This window comes from Tachyglossus aculeatus, chromosome 11 (assembly GCF_015852505.1).
Source record: "Tachyglossus aculeatus isolate mTacAcu1 chromosome 11, mTacAcu1.pri, whole genome shotgun sequence".
Classification (NCBI taxonomy): domain Eukaryota; kingdom Metazoa; phylum Chordata; class Mammalia; order Monotremata; family Tachyglossidae; genus Tachyglossus; species Tachyglossus aculeatus.
Genome location: NC_052076.1, coordinates 41,457,833 through 41,476,089, shown reverse-complemented (window position 1 = coordinate 41,476,089; position 18,257 = coordinate 41,457,833). Strand labels below are relative to the sequence as shown.

At 40.8% G+C, this 18,257-nt stretch overlaps 1 protein-coding gene across 2 annotated transcripts in view; it reads right to left on the bottom strand.

Annotated features, from left to right (window-relative positions):
• USP10 (ubiquitin specific peptidase 10) overlaps positions 1-18,257 on the bottom strand; it is a 66,058-nt gene that overhangs the window by 15,001 nt on the left and 32,800 nt on the right. For both annotated transcript variants that reach the window (XM_038753780.1, XM_038753781.1), the window contains 4 exons: positions 14,691-15,731; positions 3,097-3,188; positions 2,495-2,604; positions 1,339-1,394 (listed from right to left, as the gene is read on the bottom strand). In XM_038753780.1, the coding sequence (XP_038609708.1) occupies positions 1,339-1,394; positions 2,495-2,604; positions 3,097-3,188; positions 14,691-15,731 (1,299 nt within the window). The remainder of the gene's footprint in view (positions 1-1,338; positions 1,395-2,494; positions 2,605-3,096; positions 3,189-14,690; positions 15,732-18,257) is intronic.

Here is an 18,257-nt window from a genome sequence, read left to right as displayed (position 1 = left end):
CCTTTTTCCTGCTACCCCAAGCTTATAACCTTGAAACATCTGATTTACTCATCTTTTCCTACCCTCCACATCCTGACCTTTCCCAAACCCCTTTAATTTTACATTAGCCAGATCCACCCCTCTTATACAGTAGTCACAGCCCTAGCTGTGTCCAACACATTATGTTATGCAATAGCTTCCTTTAGTTAAAGTTTCTCCTCACCTTCGACCCACAACATGAACAACCTTGCACAAGCATCATTTTCATCATATCATCCCCGTTCTCGGGACCTTTTCCATGGTTTCCAAGTGACTCTTGCATGATACTGAAATTCCTGATCTTGGACTTTAAGGCTCTTACCCAACTGGCCTAGTCTCTATCTGCACCCTAGCCTTGTTTCTCCTACACCTAGGCAAACATTAATCTATCATCCCTGATTAAGTTCTCATCTCCCCACCAAATATCCCCCAATACCACTTCAGCCATTTTTTTGCACTACCTACAACTGAAGTACTCACAACCCCCACATATTCTATTATTTTCTCCTAGATGTAATTTAAGTGTCTGCCTCTCAGGCTTGACTGTAAACTCCTTGAGAGCAGGTATTATGTTTACTAATTTCTAGTATCCTCTCTCAAGTATTTACTACAATGCTCCACACACAGTATGTGTTCAATAAATGTTAATGACATACCGCCCACCCCACTCTTCCTCTAAGCCAACACACATCTTCCTACCTGCCAGATAATTACAAAGAAATAAAGCAAAACATGGCACCGATGCTTAAAAAAGAAAAGCCAACTTCTTGACCGAGTCAATTCAATATATCAAGTGCTAAAAGTAGTTACCTTGACTGGGATTTTATTGTCAATGCCAATGAATGAGTAGTATAAAATTACATGGCATTATTTTACCAATCTAGTGTTTCCCCAGGGTATTGACTGGTAATTACAGATGGTCAATTCTCTTACAGGTGCTTTCATTACTGGATTTGGAGTAAATCCCGAAAAAACTGAAAATTGAAAAATTATGGGAAAATTCCCCAAAACAGGCTTCTATCTGGATTCAACAACAGTGCAATGTTGGACGACATGGTTGTGCACAGGCATAACATTGGTCAAAGATTAGTCATACAACTTGAGTTTTCTTTAATGAGTTCTTCAAAAATGAAAAATAGTACTTGAAATCATCTTTATGACTTTCCCCGTGAACACTTTTAATTGGTTTGGTCGGATCTTGGAAACAAGTTAGGCTGCATTCCCAAATTAACTTCTTTTGAGTTCTTAAAACCATTGCTTTGTTCTCAGTTATAAGCAACAGATGCATCATCCAATATTTTCGGCTAGCTTTCTGCTCACCTTGCTTGGCTTTTGACGGTACGGGCATATTGGTAAATTCATTCATGAGGCGAACACTGAAAAGTAAAAGAAAAATGTTATTGGGATACGGGTCACTTTTCAATCACGAAAAGTCAGGAAGACCAGAGCTAAGAGACAATGTTCCTAGAATTATTAAATAGGGATTCAATGAGACTGTTTTCCCCTTTCTGTGGAAGGGGAGGAGAGGCTGTTAAAAAGTCTTCGTGGTCCCTCTTATGCCCAAAAGAGAGTATACATTTAACTGAATTCTGGGGTGAGTGTCGTTGGCATTGCTTTGCTGCCCTTTCAATGTCCCTCTTATGTAGGTTGCTGGGAAATCTTGGGAGCTGCTTTAGGGGCGATGCACAGGTGCTGGAAACCTGGAAAGGGACCCTGGTTGAACCCAAGGACAGATATGGCTCAAGAGAAAACTATGACTTGGAGGGAGAAGCACATGCTGCCTTTAAGAAGCAGTGTGGCTCAGTGGAAAGAGTACGGGCTTGGGAATCAGAAGTCATGGGTTCAAATCCCGCTCCGCCACTTGTCAGCTGTGTGACTGGGCAAGTCACTTAACTTCTCTGTGCCTCAGTTACCTCATCTGTAAAATAGAGATGAAGACTGTGAGCCCGCCGTGGGACAACCTGATCACCTTGTATCCTCCCCAGTGCTTAGAACAGTGCTTTGCACGTAGTAAGTGCCTAACAAATGCCATCATTTATTTTTTTATTTATTGTGATGGCTCCTGAAGCCATATAGTTGTACCTTTGGTAACTACTAAGTGTAAATCATGAAAATTGGGTATTTTACTACAGTAAGTGGTTGAGTTCTTTTGGAGGGTGTTAGGAGTAGGTAAAGGCTAAAAGATTCTCCCTGGGTCTGATGTTCACAAGAAGCTAAACAAACAAAATCTCTGTCCCTTATTTAATTTTGTCAGTTTGTTAGCCAAAGTCAATTCAATACGCTGATAAGAGGCTAACCCAAATCCTTACCAAATGTGTGTGCGCATATATAGGTATATATACACATGAATATATATATATATATATATATGCACACACACACACATATATATGCGCACACACATGATTCCACTAAACAATCAAATATACCGAGCTGTGAGAGGAATTAGCAGTAAAACAGAAACAATGCTACTTACAAACTGTCTATCATTGGTGTTGATGTGCATGGCCGTTGTTCCTTTGTATACAATGGAACGAACTTCATCAGATGGTACATTGGAGGGCAAGCAACCAGTGCCTGCAATGTCTGAATAACAGCATTAAGGAATCAACCAGGAGATGACGAAATAAGGCATATTAAACGTTTTCTAGAAACTTAAAGAGTCTGTGAGTTTCTTGAGGCCAAGGACTCTTTTGTAATTTTCCCAGAAATCAATGATTGCAAGGATTTATTTTAAAAACAATCACAAAATTAAAAAGTGGTTCTGGGATATTTTCCGATTTATTTTAAATTACGCATACTGACCTGCATAACTAATGCCGAGAGATCTATACATCTTTCGGTACTAAAACCTTGAAACATATCACTGTTCAAACAGATCAATGGTCTATCTAGCTCAGGGTTCTTTCTCTCCAACTCTGACAACAGGCTGCTTGTATGAATAGTGAGATGGTTGTCCCTCAACATTCATCCATGACAGTAGTGAGACGTGAGAATATCTGGATTTTCAATACAGTAGGAAGCAGGCATCATAAAAAACAAAAACAATATTTTTTTGAAGGCTTTAGGGAAGGATACAGCATTGATATAGCACCAGTTTCCCTTATTGATCAGTCCTCGGGGTTGCAAAGATACTGGTTTGTGTATTAGTGTTACATTCTCCAGTAACTCTGTAGATTTAAAGATAATATGTTTAGCAAATAAAGGCTTGCTTACAGAACAACACAAGTAAATCAATTCTCAAACCTGATACAAATATACAGCCCAGTGTTTTACCTTGATTAAACACACCTACAAAAGTCAAGGAAAATATCAGATAAGTTGAAATTTTACAGTTTCTTTAAAATTTTTCTACTGACAATCAATTTGATACGTGAAAATTGTTTTCCATAACCTCCTTTGATATTCAAAATAATTCTAAAGAGCCAACTATTTAGATGGTAAAGTATAAAATATTCTGTTTGATTTTTCCACATTTTGTTGGCAGTAAAAATGGAACATACTCCATACACTCAATGTCATTTCCAAACACCCTCTGCCCACCATTTTGCTTATCCCAGAAACACATACTTTAGGACATGCATTCGACAGCCAAGTACCTAACATTAATTATTGGCTCAAGGCCTCTGTCATCAAAATACATATTAGAAGAAGAAAGCAAGCAAGCGTGACCTATTCAGAAACATTCCGACTGTTCCATATACATAATACAAACTTTTTGGCATTAAAAGAAACATCCCTCATTGTGGCAGGGAACACATCTACCAACTATGTTACACTGCACTCTCCCAAGCGCTGAGTACAGTGCACGCAGTAAGCGCTCAATAAGTATCAACTGATTACAATTCCTTGATTCTTGCATAAAGATGCAATCTGTAGATAACACGTCTATGCATTTTACAAAGCATTATTTACTAGTTCCTTGTTTATCGTTATTTTCAGAAAGTGTCCATGCTTGCTAAGCCGTGTCCGATTTTGCAAGTTAATGCATAAAGTTTAATATTACGTATAATTTTGCATATCTTCCTTCGCTAAGCTTACTGCCCTGATATTATTATTTTAATGGCTGTTGCAGTATATTTTAGATGAAAACATATATGGGTGTCCCTTGCCTTAAAACTGAATTGTATCCTGAGCATATATAATGAATGACAAATCCATGTGTAGAGTGAGCAATGTAATTATATTGCTGTCCAGAAGCTAACAGCTTATACTACAGCAAAGCAAGATTCTAGGACTCAAGTAGGAAGTTTTGGTAAAATATAGCTGATCCAAATTTCCCTCCCACTTTCCCAAGATATGAGGATAATGCGTGCATAGATGAGATATGCTTTTACCTTCCTTTTCTACAAAGAAGTACTGGGAAAAGGCAATGCACAGCCAGTCTATGTAAAATGAATCCAGCTCAGGGAGCAGGATTTCAAATTACAAGACAAACTACATCTAGGCAAATCTCTGCAAAAAGAAACAATGAAGGGAGGATTTGAGTTTTAGCCCCTTTTCTTTTCTACTTCCCCAGCCTTGGGAGACAATACCAACATTCAGTTAGGACAAGGATGCACAGGGCATCCTTCAGTCCTCCTTTTACCACCATGCCAACAGTCACGCCAAAGGGAAATCCTAAGCCGGCAGCCAAGGATGGGTGGGTAAAAGCCGACAAGTGGGTATGCCTTCAGGCAAGAATTTCACCGTGTCTTGTGAAATTTTAAATGAGGCTCCCCATGACGGTCTCACAGAGCACCTCTGAAAAGGCTCTGGTAACACTTCCTGTTTTGTTATTTAATCCACCAACAGAATTTATTGGACACTTTGAGCGGAACACTGCACTCGCGAGGGCACAACTGAGTCGGCACAAACAATTCCTGACCTCAAAGAGTAGACACTAAAATAAATAAGGGAAAGGGAAGTAACTGAGTATAAGGATGTGTACGTAAGCGCTGTGAGGGCAGGTGAGTCCTAATAAAACAATCCAAACTGTCTGTATGCAGGGTTGGCTTTAGAAATCTGCCCCTCCTGAGGCAGGGGAAAAAAATGACTGCTTCTTCCCATTCAGAATGACAGCATCACATTACACTGAATGTGCACGCAGCACAAGTCAGTGACACGCTACATCATCTGTTTGGGTTTCTGAACGTATAACGGTCCTCTGCGGGGACCCCTGAACCACCCTGACCTGCTCCAGAGCCACTGCTTTCATACCCTAGCTCCCTGTTCACAAAGCTGCAGCTTCTGACCAGTGGCTACTTTCCAATTTTTCACTAACGCTCCCCACTCAGGCATCTGAAAGTGGCCCGTCTGCAAGTTGATCATCCCCTTCAAAGTTAGTTCCCAGAAGGACATATCTAATTTCTCAACATACATGCCCCTGCAAAAAATGGAGATTCAATAAAATTCTAATATTCAATTATTAACATTCAGGAAGATACCCTAGAGCTTAACGTTTAATTTTAGCATTATCAATGGGTCGCCATTCCTTACACATTTCTGCTCAAAGTACACCTTCTCCAGTATTATATACCTGCTATGCATATTTTACCTGAGAAGAATTCTCAAGAAGCAATACAAAGAGAAGAGCTAAAATACCTTACTTCTGCCACAGATCAGAGTCTTAGAGAGTAAAAGCAGTAGAGATGACAGCAGGAGTGAATTTACAGAGTTTCACAATCACAGAAGCAGCAAGTCCTACTGGATAGCACACAGAACTGGGAGTGAGAAGGACCTGGGTTCTAATCTTGGGCTCTGCATTTGTCTGCTTTGTGACCTTGGGCAAGTCACTTGATTTCTCTGTTAACTGACAGTTACCTCATCTGTAAAATGCATGGACTCCGACCAACCGGATTGGCTTATAACTACCCCAGTGCTTAGTACAGTGCCTGGCATAGTAAGCACTTAAATATCATTTTTAAAAATTACAGTAGAATACTGAATTGCTTGAACTGTGTATTACAGTTGGCACTGACGAAGGATATGTTGCCAACTTGTACTTCCCAAGCGGTTAGTACAGTGCTCTGCACACAGTAAGCGCTCAAAACGATTGAATGAATGAATGAAGGAGAACATGCCAAGCCCTCTAGAGACTGCAAGCTCCTTGTGGGCAGGGAACGGGTCTACCTTCTTTGTTGTATTCCCCATTCCCAGGTTCTTAGTATAGTGCTCTGCACTAAGCATTCAGTAAATACCACTAATTGATTAAAGTCAAACTGGTTTGCATACCAGCCTTCCTGGTTGTGGCTCCACACCAATGTCATGTCAAGTTGACCTGCTTCCTTGCCAATTCCTGGTGTAATACTGTCATTTTGGGAATCCACAGTGCTGCCATTGCTACTTCCAAGTTTTACGCTCCTACCCTGGGCATCACCTTGCAGCAATCCTGTATTCTCCCCGACCTTCACAGGGTTCAGAGCCTAAGAACAGCACTGCAGGCACTCAGCATGGCAATTGGAAAAGGCAGCAGAGGAAGCATTATAGCTACAACTCCCACTGTGAGGCTTTAGCAAGCACCTCTTTTGCAGGACTTCTCCCCTGAGCTTGTCAATAACCCAAAATAGTTAATTTACACTTAAAGGAAAGGAAAAATCTATCAGCCACAAATGCTGAATTTCTGGCCTGTACGAGACTGCTTTAGAGTTTCTCCATTCTCCACAAAATATAATAAATTAGAATGAATGGTTTGATTATTTAGGCCTGGGAGAGTATAGAAATCAATTTCATTTCTCTTAAATAAAAATGAGACTGACTCCCTGTGGCCACTTTAATGACCGCAAACAAATATTCAGAACATTTCTCGTAGACAAATGTCACCCCAACTGGCGCACGAAGGGGTCAGGTTAGGAGAAATCCTGAGGGGGTTATTGAGATCAGACCATCAGATCCCTGAGCCGCTATCTGGTGCATCAGCACATTGTGGGGTAACATGAACAGGTGAATCAGTCTCCACTTACAGGGCTTTGCCTCTGCAGTCTGTCCTTCCCAGCCTTTAAGATGTGCTGAAATGCCAAGTTCAAACAAACTGATTTTTCTTAGCAGGAGACAGAGAGAGATGATAGGTCATAGGAACTCATGAGGAGGATGACTGCCTATACTGAATCAGACAGTCATCTCACAGCCCTGATCCTGTTCCTGTTGCATTGTGCAAACCTCCACGGTAGGGAGCCTAGCATCCAGATGGCTACATTGCACTTGGCCTAGCCATGCTCAGCCCACAGCCCCTCCTATGCTGCCTTTCCAGAAGCCTCCTGTCCTGAGAGACTATCAGCTCTCTGTGAGCAGCCCTTGTAAGGCATTGCCAAGAAACCAATACCAAGTCTTCCCTGGTGCCCAGTTCACACCCTCTCATTCCAACAGCCCTTGAACTACACAGTACTGATATCATTTCTCTTGGCCTTTACTCCTGCCCCATAACACAAGGACCTGGGTGCAGACCCTCTGCCTTTTAATAGCCCTTCTACCTCCCTTGAGGAAGCTCTCTGGAAGGAATCAAATAGCTTTAATTCCTCTACTGACCTGATATTCTCCCAGCCTCTCTCTGGTGGGCAGGAATTAAATGTGCCACATTCCAAATATAAGTGCCAGCTCCACGTTTGTGGTTAAGATCACTGATTTCATCCCCTCGGCTTTTTAAACTCGACTCGGAGACCTATTCCTCCCCGGATTCAGAAAAGATGGCACTTCTGAGCAGTGCTGGAAAGAGCTAAGCGTTTCCAAATGGAGCTGAAAAGACCTTAAGACCCATCTTTCTGGCCTTCTAGGATTTCAAAGCCAATCCCCCCCCTTCCTTAGAGTGGCCATTCATCCACTTTAATACCCAACAATCACTTTCAGCTGGCTTGTCCTCTTTCAGGTTTCAAAGAGGTACTCAATTTAGTTTAATGTCTCTTTTCCCCTCTAGACTGTAAACTCCTTGTGTGCAAGGAGTTATTGTCCCATCTCCCACAATGAGTTGTCTACACCGGCTGTCGAGTTCCTCTCATCCAATTCTCTCCTAGGCCCCCTCAAATCTGGCTTCCACCCCCTTAACTCCACAGAAACCGCCCTCTCAAAGGTCACCAATGATCCCCTCCTTGCCAAATCCAATGACCTCTATTCCATCCTAATCCTCCTCAACCTCTCAGGTGCCTTGGACACTGTCGACCATCCCTACTGGAAACATTATCCAACCTCGGTTTCACTGACACTGTCCTCTCTCTGGCTGCTCACTTTGTCTCTTTAGTGTTCTCCTCCTCTGTGTCCCATCTCCTATCTGTGGATGTCCCTCAAGGTTCAGTTCTGGGCCCCTTCTATTCTAAATCTACACCCACTCCCTTGGAGAACTCATTCACCATGGCTTCAGCTACTACCTCTATATGGAAGACAACCAAATCTACACCTCCATCCATGATCTCTCTCCCTCTGCACTCTCGCATTTCATCTGGTTTCAAGACACCTCTATTTGGATGTCCTCCTGTCACCTCAAACTGAAAATGTATAAAATAGAACTTATCTTCCCACCCAAACCCTGTCCTCCCCATGACTTTCCCATCACTGTACATGACACCTCCATCCTTCGTCTCACAAGCCCAAAACCCTGGCGTTATCCATGACTCCTCTCTCTCATTCAACCCACGTACGCAATCATCACTAAATCCTGCCGGTTCCGCCTTCATAACATCACTAAAATCCACCCTCTCCTCTCCATCCAAACTACCATGTTAATCCAATCACTTTTCCTAACCTGCCCTGATTACAGTATCTGGCTCCTCACTGACCTCCATGAATTCTCTCTCCCCATTCCAGTCCATGCTTAACTCTGCTGCCTGGATCATTTTTTTTTCAGTCCATGTTTCCCCACTCCTCAAAAACCTCCAGTGCTTGCCTATTCACCTCCGCATCAAACCAAAACTCTTCGCCATTGGCTTTAAAACATTCAATCACCTCGCCCTCTCCTACCTCACCTCACTACTCCTACTACAACCCAGCTGGCAGACTTTGCTCCCCTAATGCTAACCTCTCCTCACTGTACCCAACATCTCGCCCACGTACTGCCTCTGGTGAAACGCCCTCCCTCCTCATATCCAAAAATTATTCTACCCCTTTCAAAGCCTCACTGAAGGAACATCTCCTCCAAGAGGTCTTCCCCAACTAAGCCCTCGTTTCCTTTTCTACCTCTCCCTTCTATGTCACCCTCACTTGCTCCCTTTATTCACCACCCACCCAGCCCCACAGCACTTATGAACATATCTGTAACATTTATATTAATGGCTGCCTCCTTTAGACTGTAAGCTCGTTGTGGGCAGGGTTTGTCTCTTTTTATTGTTGTATTGTACTCTCTCAGGTGTTTAGTACAGTGGCCTGCACACAGTGAGTGCTCAATACGACTAACTGCAAGAAGTTTGCAAACTCCAAACTCCTTGAACAAGCTGTTTTTATCCTCTGTTTCAAGCTCCTCTCATCCAACTGTCTCCTCAATCCCCTCCAATTTGGTTTCCATCCCCGTCACTCTTCAGAAACTACACTCTCAACAATCACCAATGATCTCCTACCTGCCAAATCCATAGGTCCTCTACTCCTTCCTAATGCTCCTCAACCTCTCAGCTGCCTTCGAAACTGTCGACCATCTCCTCATCCTGGAAACATTAACCAACCTCAGCTTCACTGTCACTGCCCTCTCCTGTTCTGTTCCTATTTCTCTGGCTGCTCATTCTCAGTCTCATCCTCCTCCTCTGCCTCCCAATTCTTAACTGTGGGTGTCCCTCAAGGTTCAGTTCTGGGTCCCCTTCTATTCTCTATCTACACCCATTCCGTTGGAGAACTCATTTGCTCATATGACTTCAACTACCAACTCTATGCGGATGATCCCCAAATTTACATCTCCAGCCCTAGTCTTTCTCCCTTTCTGCAGTTCCGCAATTCCTCCTGCCTTTAAGACAACTCTATTGGATGTCACACCGTCACCTCAAATTTAACATGTCTAAAACAGAATTTCTTATCTTTCCACCCAAGCCCTGTCCTCCCCGACTTTCCCATCACTGTAGATGGCTCCACCATCTTTCCTGTCTCACAAGCCTGTAACCTTGGCGTTATCCTTGACTCCTCTCGTTCAACCCACGTATTCAATCCATTACTAAATCCTGTCAATCTGACCTTCACAACATTGCTAAAATTCACCCTTTCCTCTCCATCCAACTACATGACTACATTAGTCCAAGCACTTCTCCTATCCTTCCTTGATTATTCTATCAGCCTCCTTGCAGACCTCCCATCCTCCTGCTTCTCCCACTCCAGTCTATACTTCACTCTGATGTCTGGATCATTTTCCTACAAAAACATTCAGGCCACGTTTCCCCAGAAACTCCAGTGATTGCCCATGCACCTCCACATCATGAAGAAACTTCCCATTGGCTCTGAAGCACTCAATCATCTTGCTCCCTCCCATTTCACCTCGCTACACTCCTACTACAAACCAGCCCACATACTTGGCTCCTCTAATTCTAACCTTCTCACTCTACTTCGATCTTGTCTATCTCATCACCGACCTCTAGCCCACATCCTGCCTCTGGCCTGAAATGCTCTCCCAACTTCAAAGCCTTATTGAAGGCACATATTCTCCAAGAGACCTAAGTCCTACTTCCCTTGTCTCCCACTCCCTTCAGCATTTTCCTGACTTGCTCCCTTACATCACCCTCCCACACTGCACCTATGTACTATATACTACGTACTACAAATTTATTTATTTTCATGTCTGTCTCACCCTCTAGACTTTTAGTTCACTGTGGGCAAGGAATGTATCTCATATTATACTCATTATACTCATATTATACTCTCCCAAGCATCTAGCACAGTGCTATGCATACAGTAAGCTCTCAATATCGACTGATTGATCGATCTGAAATGCCAAAACACTTATTGCCATTTATAAGTGGCTCATCTTTTATCCATGCTCAACTGTATCCTCAAACCTATATTTTATCCAGTAGTAAAAGACAAGCTAGGTAACTTGCATTTATAATAATAATATTTGTTAAGCACTTACTATGTGCAAAGCACTGTTCTAAGCGCTGGGGGGATACAAGGTAATCAGATTGTCACACATGGGGCTCACAGTCTTAATCCCCATTTTACAGATGAGGTAACTGAGGCCCAGAGAAGTTAAGTGACCTGCCTAAAGTCACACAGCTGACAAGTGGCAGAGCCAGGATTAGAACCCATGACTTCTGACTCCCAAGCCCAGGCTCTTTCTTGTATCTACCCCAGTGTTTAGTGCTTGACACATTTAGTAAGCCCTTAAATACCATAATACTAATACTACAATTATTAAAACCACATTAAGGGAAAATGAGAACATTAAAAGCCATGACCATTCTTAAATATTAGTTGACTGATACTGGAGATAAGGATTGGGAGCATTTTGGACATTCTCACTTTATTATTTCCATCTATTCAAATAATTTTCGTATCCATGAGTTAAAACAATCTTATCTTGTTTTCCCACATTTGAAGGAATAAAGATGCCAAGGTTTATGAGGCTGGAAGTAGATAATGGCTTTAGAAAGGGATCCTACTTTTAAGAAAAGGAAAATTTCTAGCCTACTAGATGTGACAGTGTTAGATATGGGTGGCACATCTGGAAAAAGTGGTCTTGAGCCAGATGTGCTAATAGTGATACACATTCCTAGAGGTTTGCAAATGAGTGCAAGGTTTAACGTGACTTGTGGTGGCTCACATGATTTAGAGTGGCTTGGTGCAGCCTGAGGAGTAGTGGATGTGTGGTGGCAGTGCCAGTTGCATCACTAATTAAAACAGTGCATGGGCACATGTGGGGCGGGAGGGGTACAGGGCTAGGGAAGGAAGAAAAAGCCACCAATAGAGGTGTGGAGATTTGGGATGGGCACAAAAAACGGGAAAAAAGGGAAGGGAGTAGGGCAGGAGGAGGAGAGAACTGATTTTCCAGTTCACTGGATTTGGGGTGGGAGGGAGAAGGGGGAGACATAATAGTCTCAGGGCACGTAAGAAATCAGTGCTGGACATGTCCCTGGGTTGCATGCCCTGTAGAGTGCCCATAACCTGGGGTTTGCCTGAATTGGCTTGAATTTTACCTATTAAACAACCACATAAAGAACTATATCTACTGCTAAACAAGAATGAACAATTTAAAATTACTTTCAACAGCAGAATCAAACTCAATAAATGCTAACGTGGCTTTCAAATCCTAGAATTCAAAAATAATTTAACATGCTGAACCATTCTGAACTTTACAAATAACACATAGTATTTGTGGAAATAAGTCTTCAATGAAAGACTATCACACTCAGTACCTGCATAAGCCCAAAATGAGTAATGCACTTAGTAATAATAATAATAATAATGATGGCATTTGTTAAGCGCTTACTATGTGCAAAGCACTGTTCTAAGCGCTGGGGGGGATACAATGTGATCAAGTTGTCCCACGTGGGGCTCACAGTCTTAATCCCCATTTTTACAGATGAGGGAACTGAGGCTCAGAGAAGTTAAGTGACTTGCCCAAGGTCACACAGCAGACTTGTGGCGGAGCCAGGATTCGAACCCATGACGTCTGACTCCAAAGCCCGGGCTCTTTCCACTGAGCCACGCTGCTTCTCTAAATGATTTCAGGAATGTATTACAGAGGTTACAACCAAGCTTCTGAAATGACTTCCCTGTAAGCATTATCTTAAATGAGCATAAAAAAATTTAAGTGACACAAATATCCTTTCTACATATAAATTCACATCTGACACCTGACAAAAGAATCCAATTGATAACAGACCTGAAAAGGAAGGTGACATTTCTAAAATATTTTTCATCTGGCTAAATTCCTTAAAAGGTTCACTTCATAGTAATTTCAAAAGAAGGGCAAAAAAAATTTGCTGCATTTAAATTATCCACACATATCAAAAGACAACCATTTTCCATTTTTCAGGCTTTTCAGAAAGTAAACTGAGTCAGTAAAAATTCTGCTTTAAAATACAGCTCATGTAGATGGAACTATAAGACATGCACATTTTGCATTATTTGATGTGTGTGGCAAATTCTGCTAGTGATTCTACTCATTTTTATCGAGAGCACTATTTGATTTCTAAAGTATATAAAACAATCTTTATATTATTGTCGGTCTCTCCCTCTAAACTGTAAGCTCATTGTGGGCAGGGGACATTTTTACCAACTCTGTAATGTGGTACTGTCCCAAGCACTTAGTACAGTGCTCTGCACACAATAAGCACTCAATATGACGGATTAACAAAGCCCATTTTTTATACTTTACTCAAAATTCACTGACTAACCACCTTTTGATTACTCTAATACTTTTTCTCTGCTCTACTAAAAGCAAACAAATCAAGCCCTTTCACCCTATAGAAAATACTCAAATCTAAATATTGACAAAGAGACCTTTAGATGATGACTTTGGTAATCTCTTAAATATACAATGGTAGGTCAATGATAGTCTGTTTTAAAGACGACATTGCTCTTCCAGGGTTTATTTTAAATGTAACTGACTTCTGGGGTTATGGACCAGAGTCAACAGAACTAAACAATATTAAGTCACTCTGCTAGTCTTTTTTGTAGGAGAAATGCTTGCAGAAAATAAATCTAATTCTGATCACAAGTCCTGAGTTTTAGCCAATTGCTATAGGCTGAATCTCCCTTCCAAAAACTGAAATCAACTGGTTAGGTCTGCTTCTTGCAGTTCTGCTGCTTTCAATTTTTAGGCTGATTATTAAGGTAATATCTCTACATATGGTGAATCAAAAATAATTGGCCTTGACCCAATAAAATAACATTGCCAGAAAGTAAATTCACTGTAATCATGTTTTGGTGATATTTCTTCAGTAAAACAAAAGTTTCAAATTTAGCTGAATAGGAATCAAACATTCTTTCACTTCATCATATATCTCTTTGTATTTCGCACTTTTTGACAGGCTTTATGTTTCAATTTATTTTAACTGCCACATGAAATGCATGGGTTGTTAATCACTGCATTTAGCTATTTCCATGACAGCAAATTAAATATAAGACATAGCTGTATTCATTTTCTTAGACCTTTCAAAAAGCAAGTTCCTAATGAGCCATAATATTTCATAACACTTCTCCAACCCGGAGCAGATATGGAGGTGTGATAATGGTGAAGAAATTTGTTTTAGAGCTAGATGTTACATCACAATCTCTTTTGTCCTTAAGATTAATAAAATTCCCTCCATACAATAAGGAAATCAAAAAAAAGGACTTACGTTGCAAAGACAAAGTTGACGCTATACAAATGAGAAATTTGGCCTAGTCTCTATAGCAACTATCTCCCTGTAGAATAAGGCTAGTTCATCACATGATAACATAATGAATAAACAATACATCATGCTATTTAACCAATAATGCAGAAACTAGAATTCTCTCCATACCATTTCTCATTCAATTTGGCCTTTACCCTTTCTTTCATTTTCTTGGTTTCACAATATACTTTACTTGGAATAATAATATTAAGTAGTAGCCTAAAAAGGAGAAGAGTGGAGATTGTTGTGGTAAACACCTTAATCCTAGGATTACTCCAAATTCAGCCAGTTTCTACAATTTGCTGGCGTTAGGGTTTGCGGGAATTCTAGCACTCCAAGCAATTTGAAATCAGTACTTAAAAGCCTACTGCGATTGCCCGTTTCTTCACTTTCAACTTCCACCTTTTTTAACTATACCTGCAATCTTTATGGCTACAGGATCCTCTGAAACTGGAACAAGCCCTTCTTTGACTTCCACCTGTTTTTCAGGGACCAGAGTAGAAGTGGGAGGAGGGGTACATTTAGTTTCAACATAGGCCACGGGTGTGGAAGCAGAGGGCTTAGAATTGTGAAAAAGACTAGCCCAGGATTTGGGAGGTTGATTAACAGAGACTGATCCTGAAACGGGGGTCGTGGTCTCAGCAGTAGGTGAAGCATCCTCATGCTTAGCCGGAGCTGTGCCAGAACTTTCCACAGTGTGTAATTCTACCCCATTGGCAGCTGTGCCCTCACCAGAGGATTCAAGTGTTTGTCCATTAGTAACTCTGAGAGTTTCAGTAGTATCAGTACCAGGAAAAGGCTGTGCAACAGCTGTCCTTAATGGGCTGCCTCTGCCAGCCTCTGAAGAGATGCAAGATTGTTCGGAATTAGTAACACCACATAGCTCAGGCTGCCCTGCAGTCCTAGCATTATCGAGCGCGCTAGAAACAGAATCATCAGACACAACTTCACTGATGCAGTCCACGGAGTTCTCAGGGCTGTTACAAGTCCTTGGGCTGGCTGATGAAGGTACATCTCCCATAAACTCCGCATCCTCTGTGCTCATATTGTTCAGAACGGAAGAATTTGTATGACCGTTTACAAGGGTCTCTGAAGGGATCAGACCATCACTACCATCTTTCAAGTAACTGTAGTATCCAGGCGGTCTTTTTTTCTTCTTTTTGCGCTCTTTCTGTCCAAGGCCCCCAGAAAGGCTGTCATTTTCGGCGTTTTCAGCTTCGACATTAGAATTACTATCCAAAGCCAGGGCCGGGCCCGGGAACTGGCAGTCAACAGAGTTAAAGTTGCTTTCTTTACGTAAGTCGTCATGGGATTTAGGAGAAGATGTGCAACCAAGAATAAATTCTGGAGCCTGAGGATTCAGTGTACTGGAAATACTGTAGTTAGTGTTATTCAGCACAGAGGCATCTGGCTCAATAACTTCATTAACACCAAATTCAATTCTTTGGTATTCTTCCCCTGTTAAAAGAAGACAAAGATGCTCCATTAGTTGAGTTACAAGACTTAAAATGCAAATATCCAAATTGCTCTTAAAGTTATATCTGACCAGAGATCTCATTCTCCACAAATTTCCTGTCCAATCAGTGGTGGACTTATTTTTGCATCAGAACCACTCTTTCAACATACACTTACTGAATACATTTCTAAAAAGTGGTATTTTTTTTTTCAAAACAGCCTCATCTATTAGTTTGCAGTGACAATTAATGAAAAGCTATGATAATGCATCATACTACAAACATGTATTTTGCAGTATGACAAAATTATGCTCATTGACATAATCAAAGCCTAAAATTATATTTATTTACTCAGAATTACCATTAAGTCCAAGTAAGCAAAATACAATTTTCCATGTTTCATAAACTGTGAAATTCACTAAAGTTGCAAATAGGATGCCAGTTCTCTAATTTTCAATGACCTTTTATCTTCATCATAGAATCTTGGGTCTCCTATCAGCAGATAGGTATTTTAGCAATCCGAAAACAAGTATTCACAACGCATACCTTAAGAAACTTCACAATCTCAAATGTGGGACACTTATGGTAATTCTCACAAAAAAACACTGCTAAACAGATGTATTGATACAGTTACGAGAACATTGAGAACTGTGTGGCAGTAGAACCTAGATGGGGAAACCAAGAAGTCAATGTCTTTTTGCCTTTTACATATAACTGATTTCAATGATTTAACAATAGGAAATTAGAGTATATTACTTTATTTCAAAATAAATTCATTTCAAAAGCCTTACTTCAAAAACGCTCTTTATATCCACATCGACATGTCTCAGTCCACATACTGGACTGAGGATTCGGACACAAAAACCTTGTCTCCAAGGCATCGTGCATGATTGGACCTCTCAGTAACTAGGAAGCCCCACTTCTATGTGGGACTACTCTGAAAGGCGCCAGAGTCATGTTATCATCAAATCTTGTACTCTGCTGTATTCAGATAATTTTGGAAACATCCATAAAATTCTCCCATGGTATTTATGTAATGACTGTAAGTGGAAATGCACTAATTGCTTCTTAAGCTCACATATCCTGTAGAAATTTTCCCATCCCTTCCAATCTCACACACAACACACAAAAAATCAAACTTGCTGCGTTTTAATACCATTTCATATCACCACTCCAAAAAAATTCACTTTTCCAAATTCCGATACCCCTGAAAATCCTAACGAAAAGATCGGAGGTCCATCAACATCATTCTACTTGGTGGTATTTGAGCACTGCAACCCAGTTCATGATCAAAGGTATCTGAGCACTTTAGTCATCTATCATTTAAAATATTTAGCCTGCTCCAATTCCTGAGACCTCAGAGGTGTTCAAAAGTTACTAGTAATCAAGATTGATTTATTCTTCCATTTATTCCTTTCTGTAATGTTTATTTAGATCTGCTTTCCTGCACATTAAAATGGAAAAATTAAAATAATAGAGCAGCATACTAAAGACCTAGATTACATTTATCAGTATAATCTGACTATGCATTGGGAACCTCTATCACATTCTTCCCTTGTAATACTTCTTGTTACTAATTCTTAATGGCAGGATATTGCCTTATTTGACCTTGAAGACCTGTCTAAAAACAGGCATAAACTGCCAAATTTTAGAATGACAGAATTAGAGTGGTCAGTGGGGAGTTCAGGGTCCCTGTTAAGATGGTATAGTGAGTTAGGAATCATGATTTCTCTCACAGAGGGTCCAAGAAGCACACCTGCAGGAGACTGGCTCAAGGAAAAAGCCCTAGAGCACTCAATGTATGGGGTATCTAAAGAAAGTATTCTTGGGGTGCCAATACAAGTTAAAAGACAGGTCAAATCATTTGACATTTAGAGGAGAGTAGGAACAGGAAACCAATGATATCCTAGGCAAAAGAAACCAGTAAGGATATTTGATGGGAAATCTGAGGCATTTTGGTCACCTGCCTAACTGAGAATGGGGAATATTAAAGTACCTGGATAATCAAGCCCAGGGGAATTTTAAACATCAGGCAAGGGATATTTGGCCTCTAAAAATTTAAGAGAGATTTTATCTGTTTATTTTGAACATACTACTGAAGATTTTATTTAAAAGTTGAGGTGAAGTAGGTCATTTATTCCATTTAGCATGTCTATTTTATCTTGCACCTGACTATAAAAGTCTCCTCATTAATGCCACTGACTCTCCAGTCTTTACCTCTAAAAAATATCAGGGAAGGCCCTTGCCTTATATCTTTACTTCCGTCCTCCTCCAGAATTCAAGGTTTAGTGGCTCCTTGAAAAGTTTACAGGCGATTTATAAAATAGAATAACATAAAAGCAAAAATGATTCTTTAAGTGGGTTGCAATTTATTGTAAACAGTACTTTTACTATTTGTGGCAATCCCTACCACCAGAAAAACCAATCTTTCTACCTAAAATGCCATAAAATTAATTTTCAGAGTGAAAGTATCTATTAAAAAGTATACGGGTAGGCTCAATTTTTTCCCTCTGTCAGTGTCTATAGTATC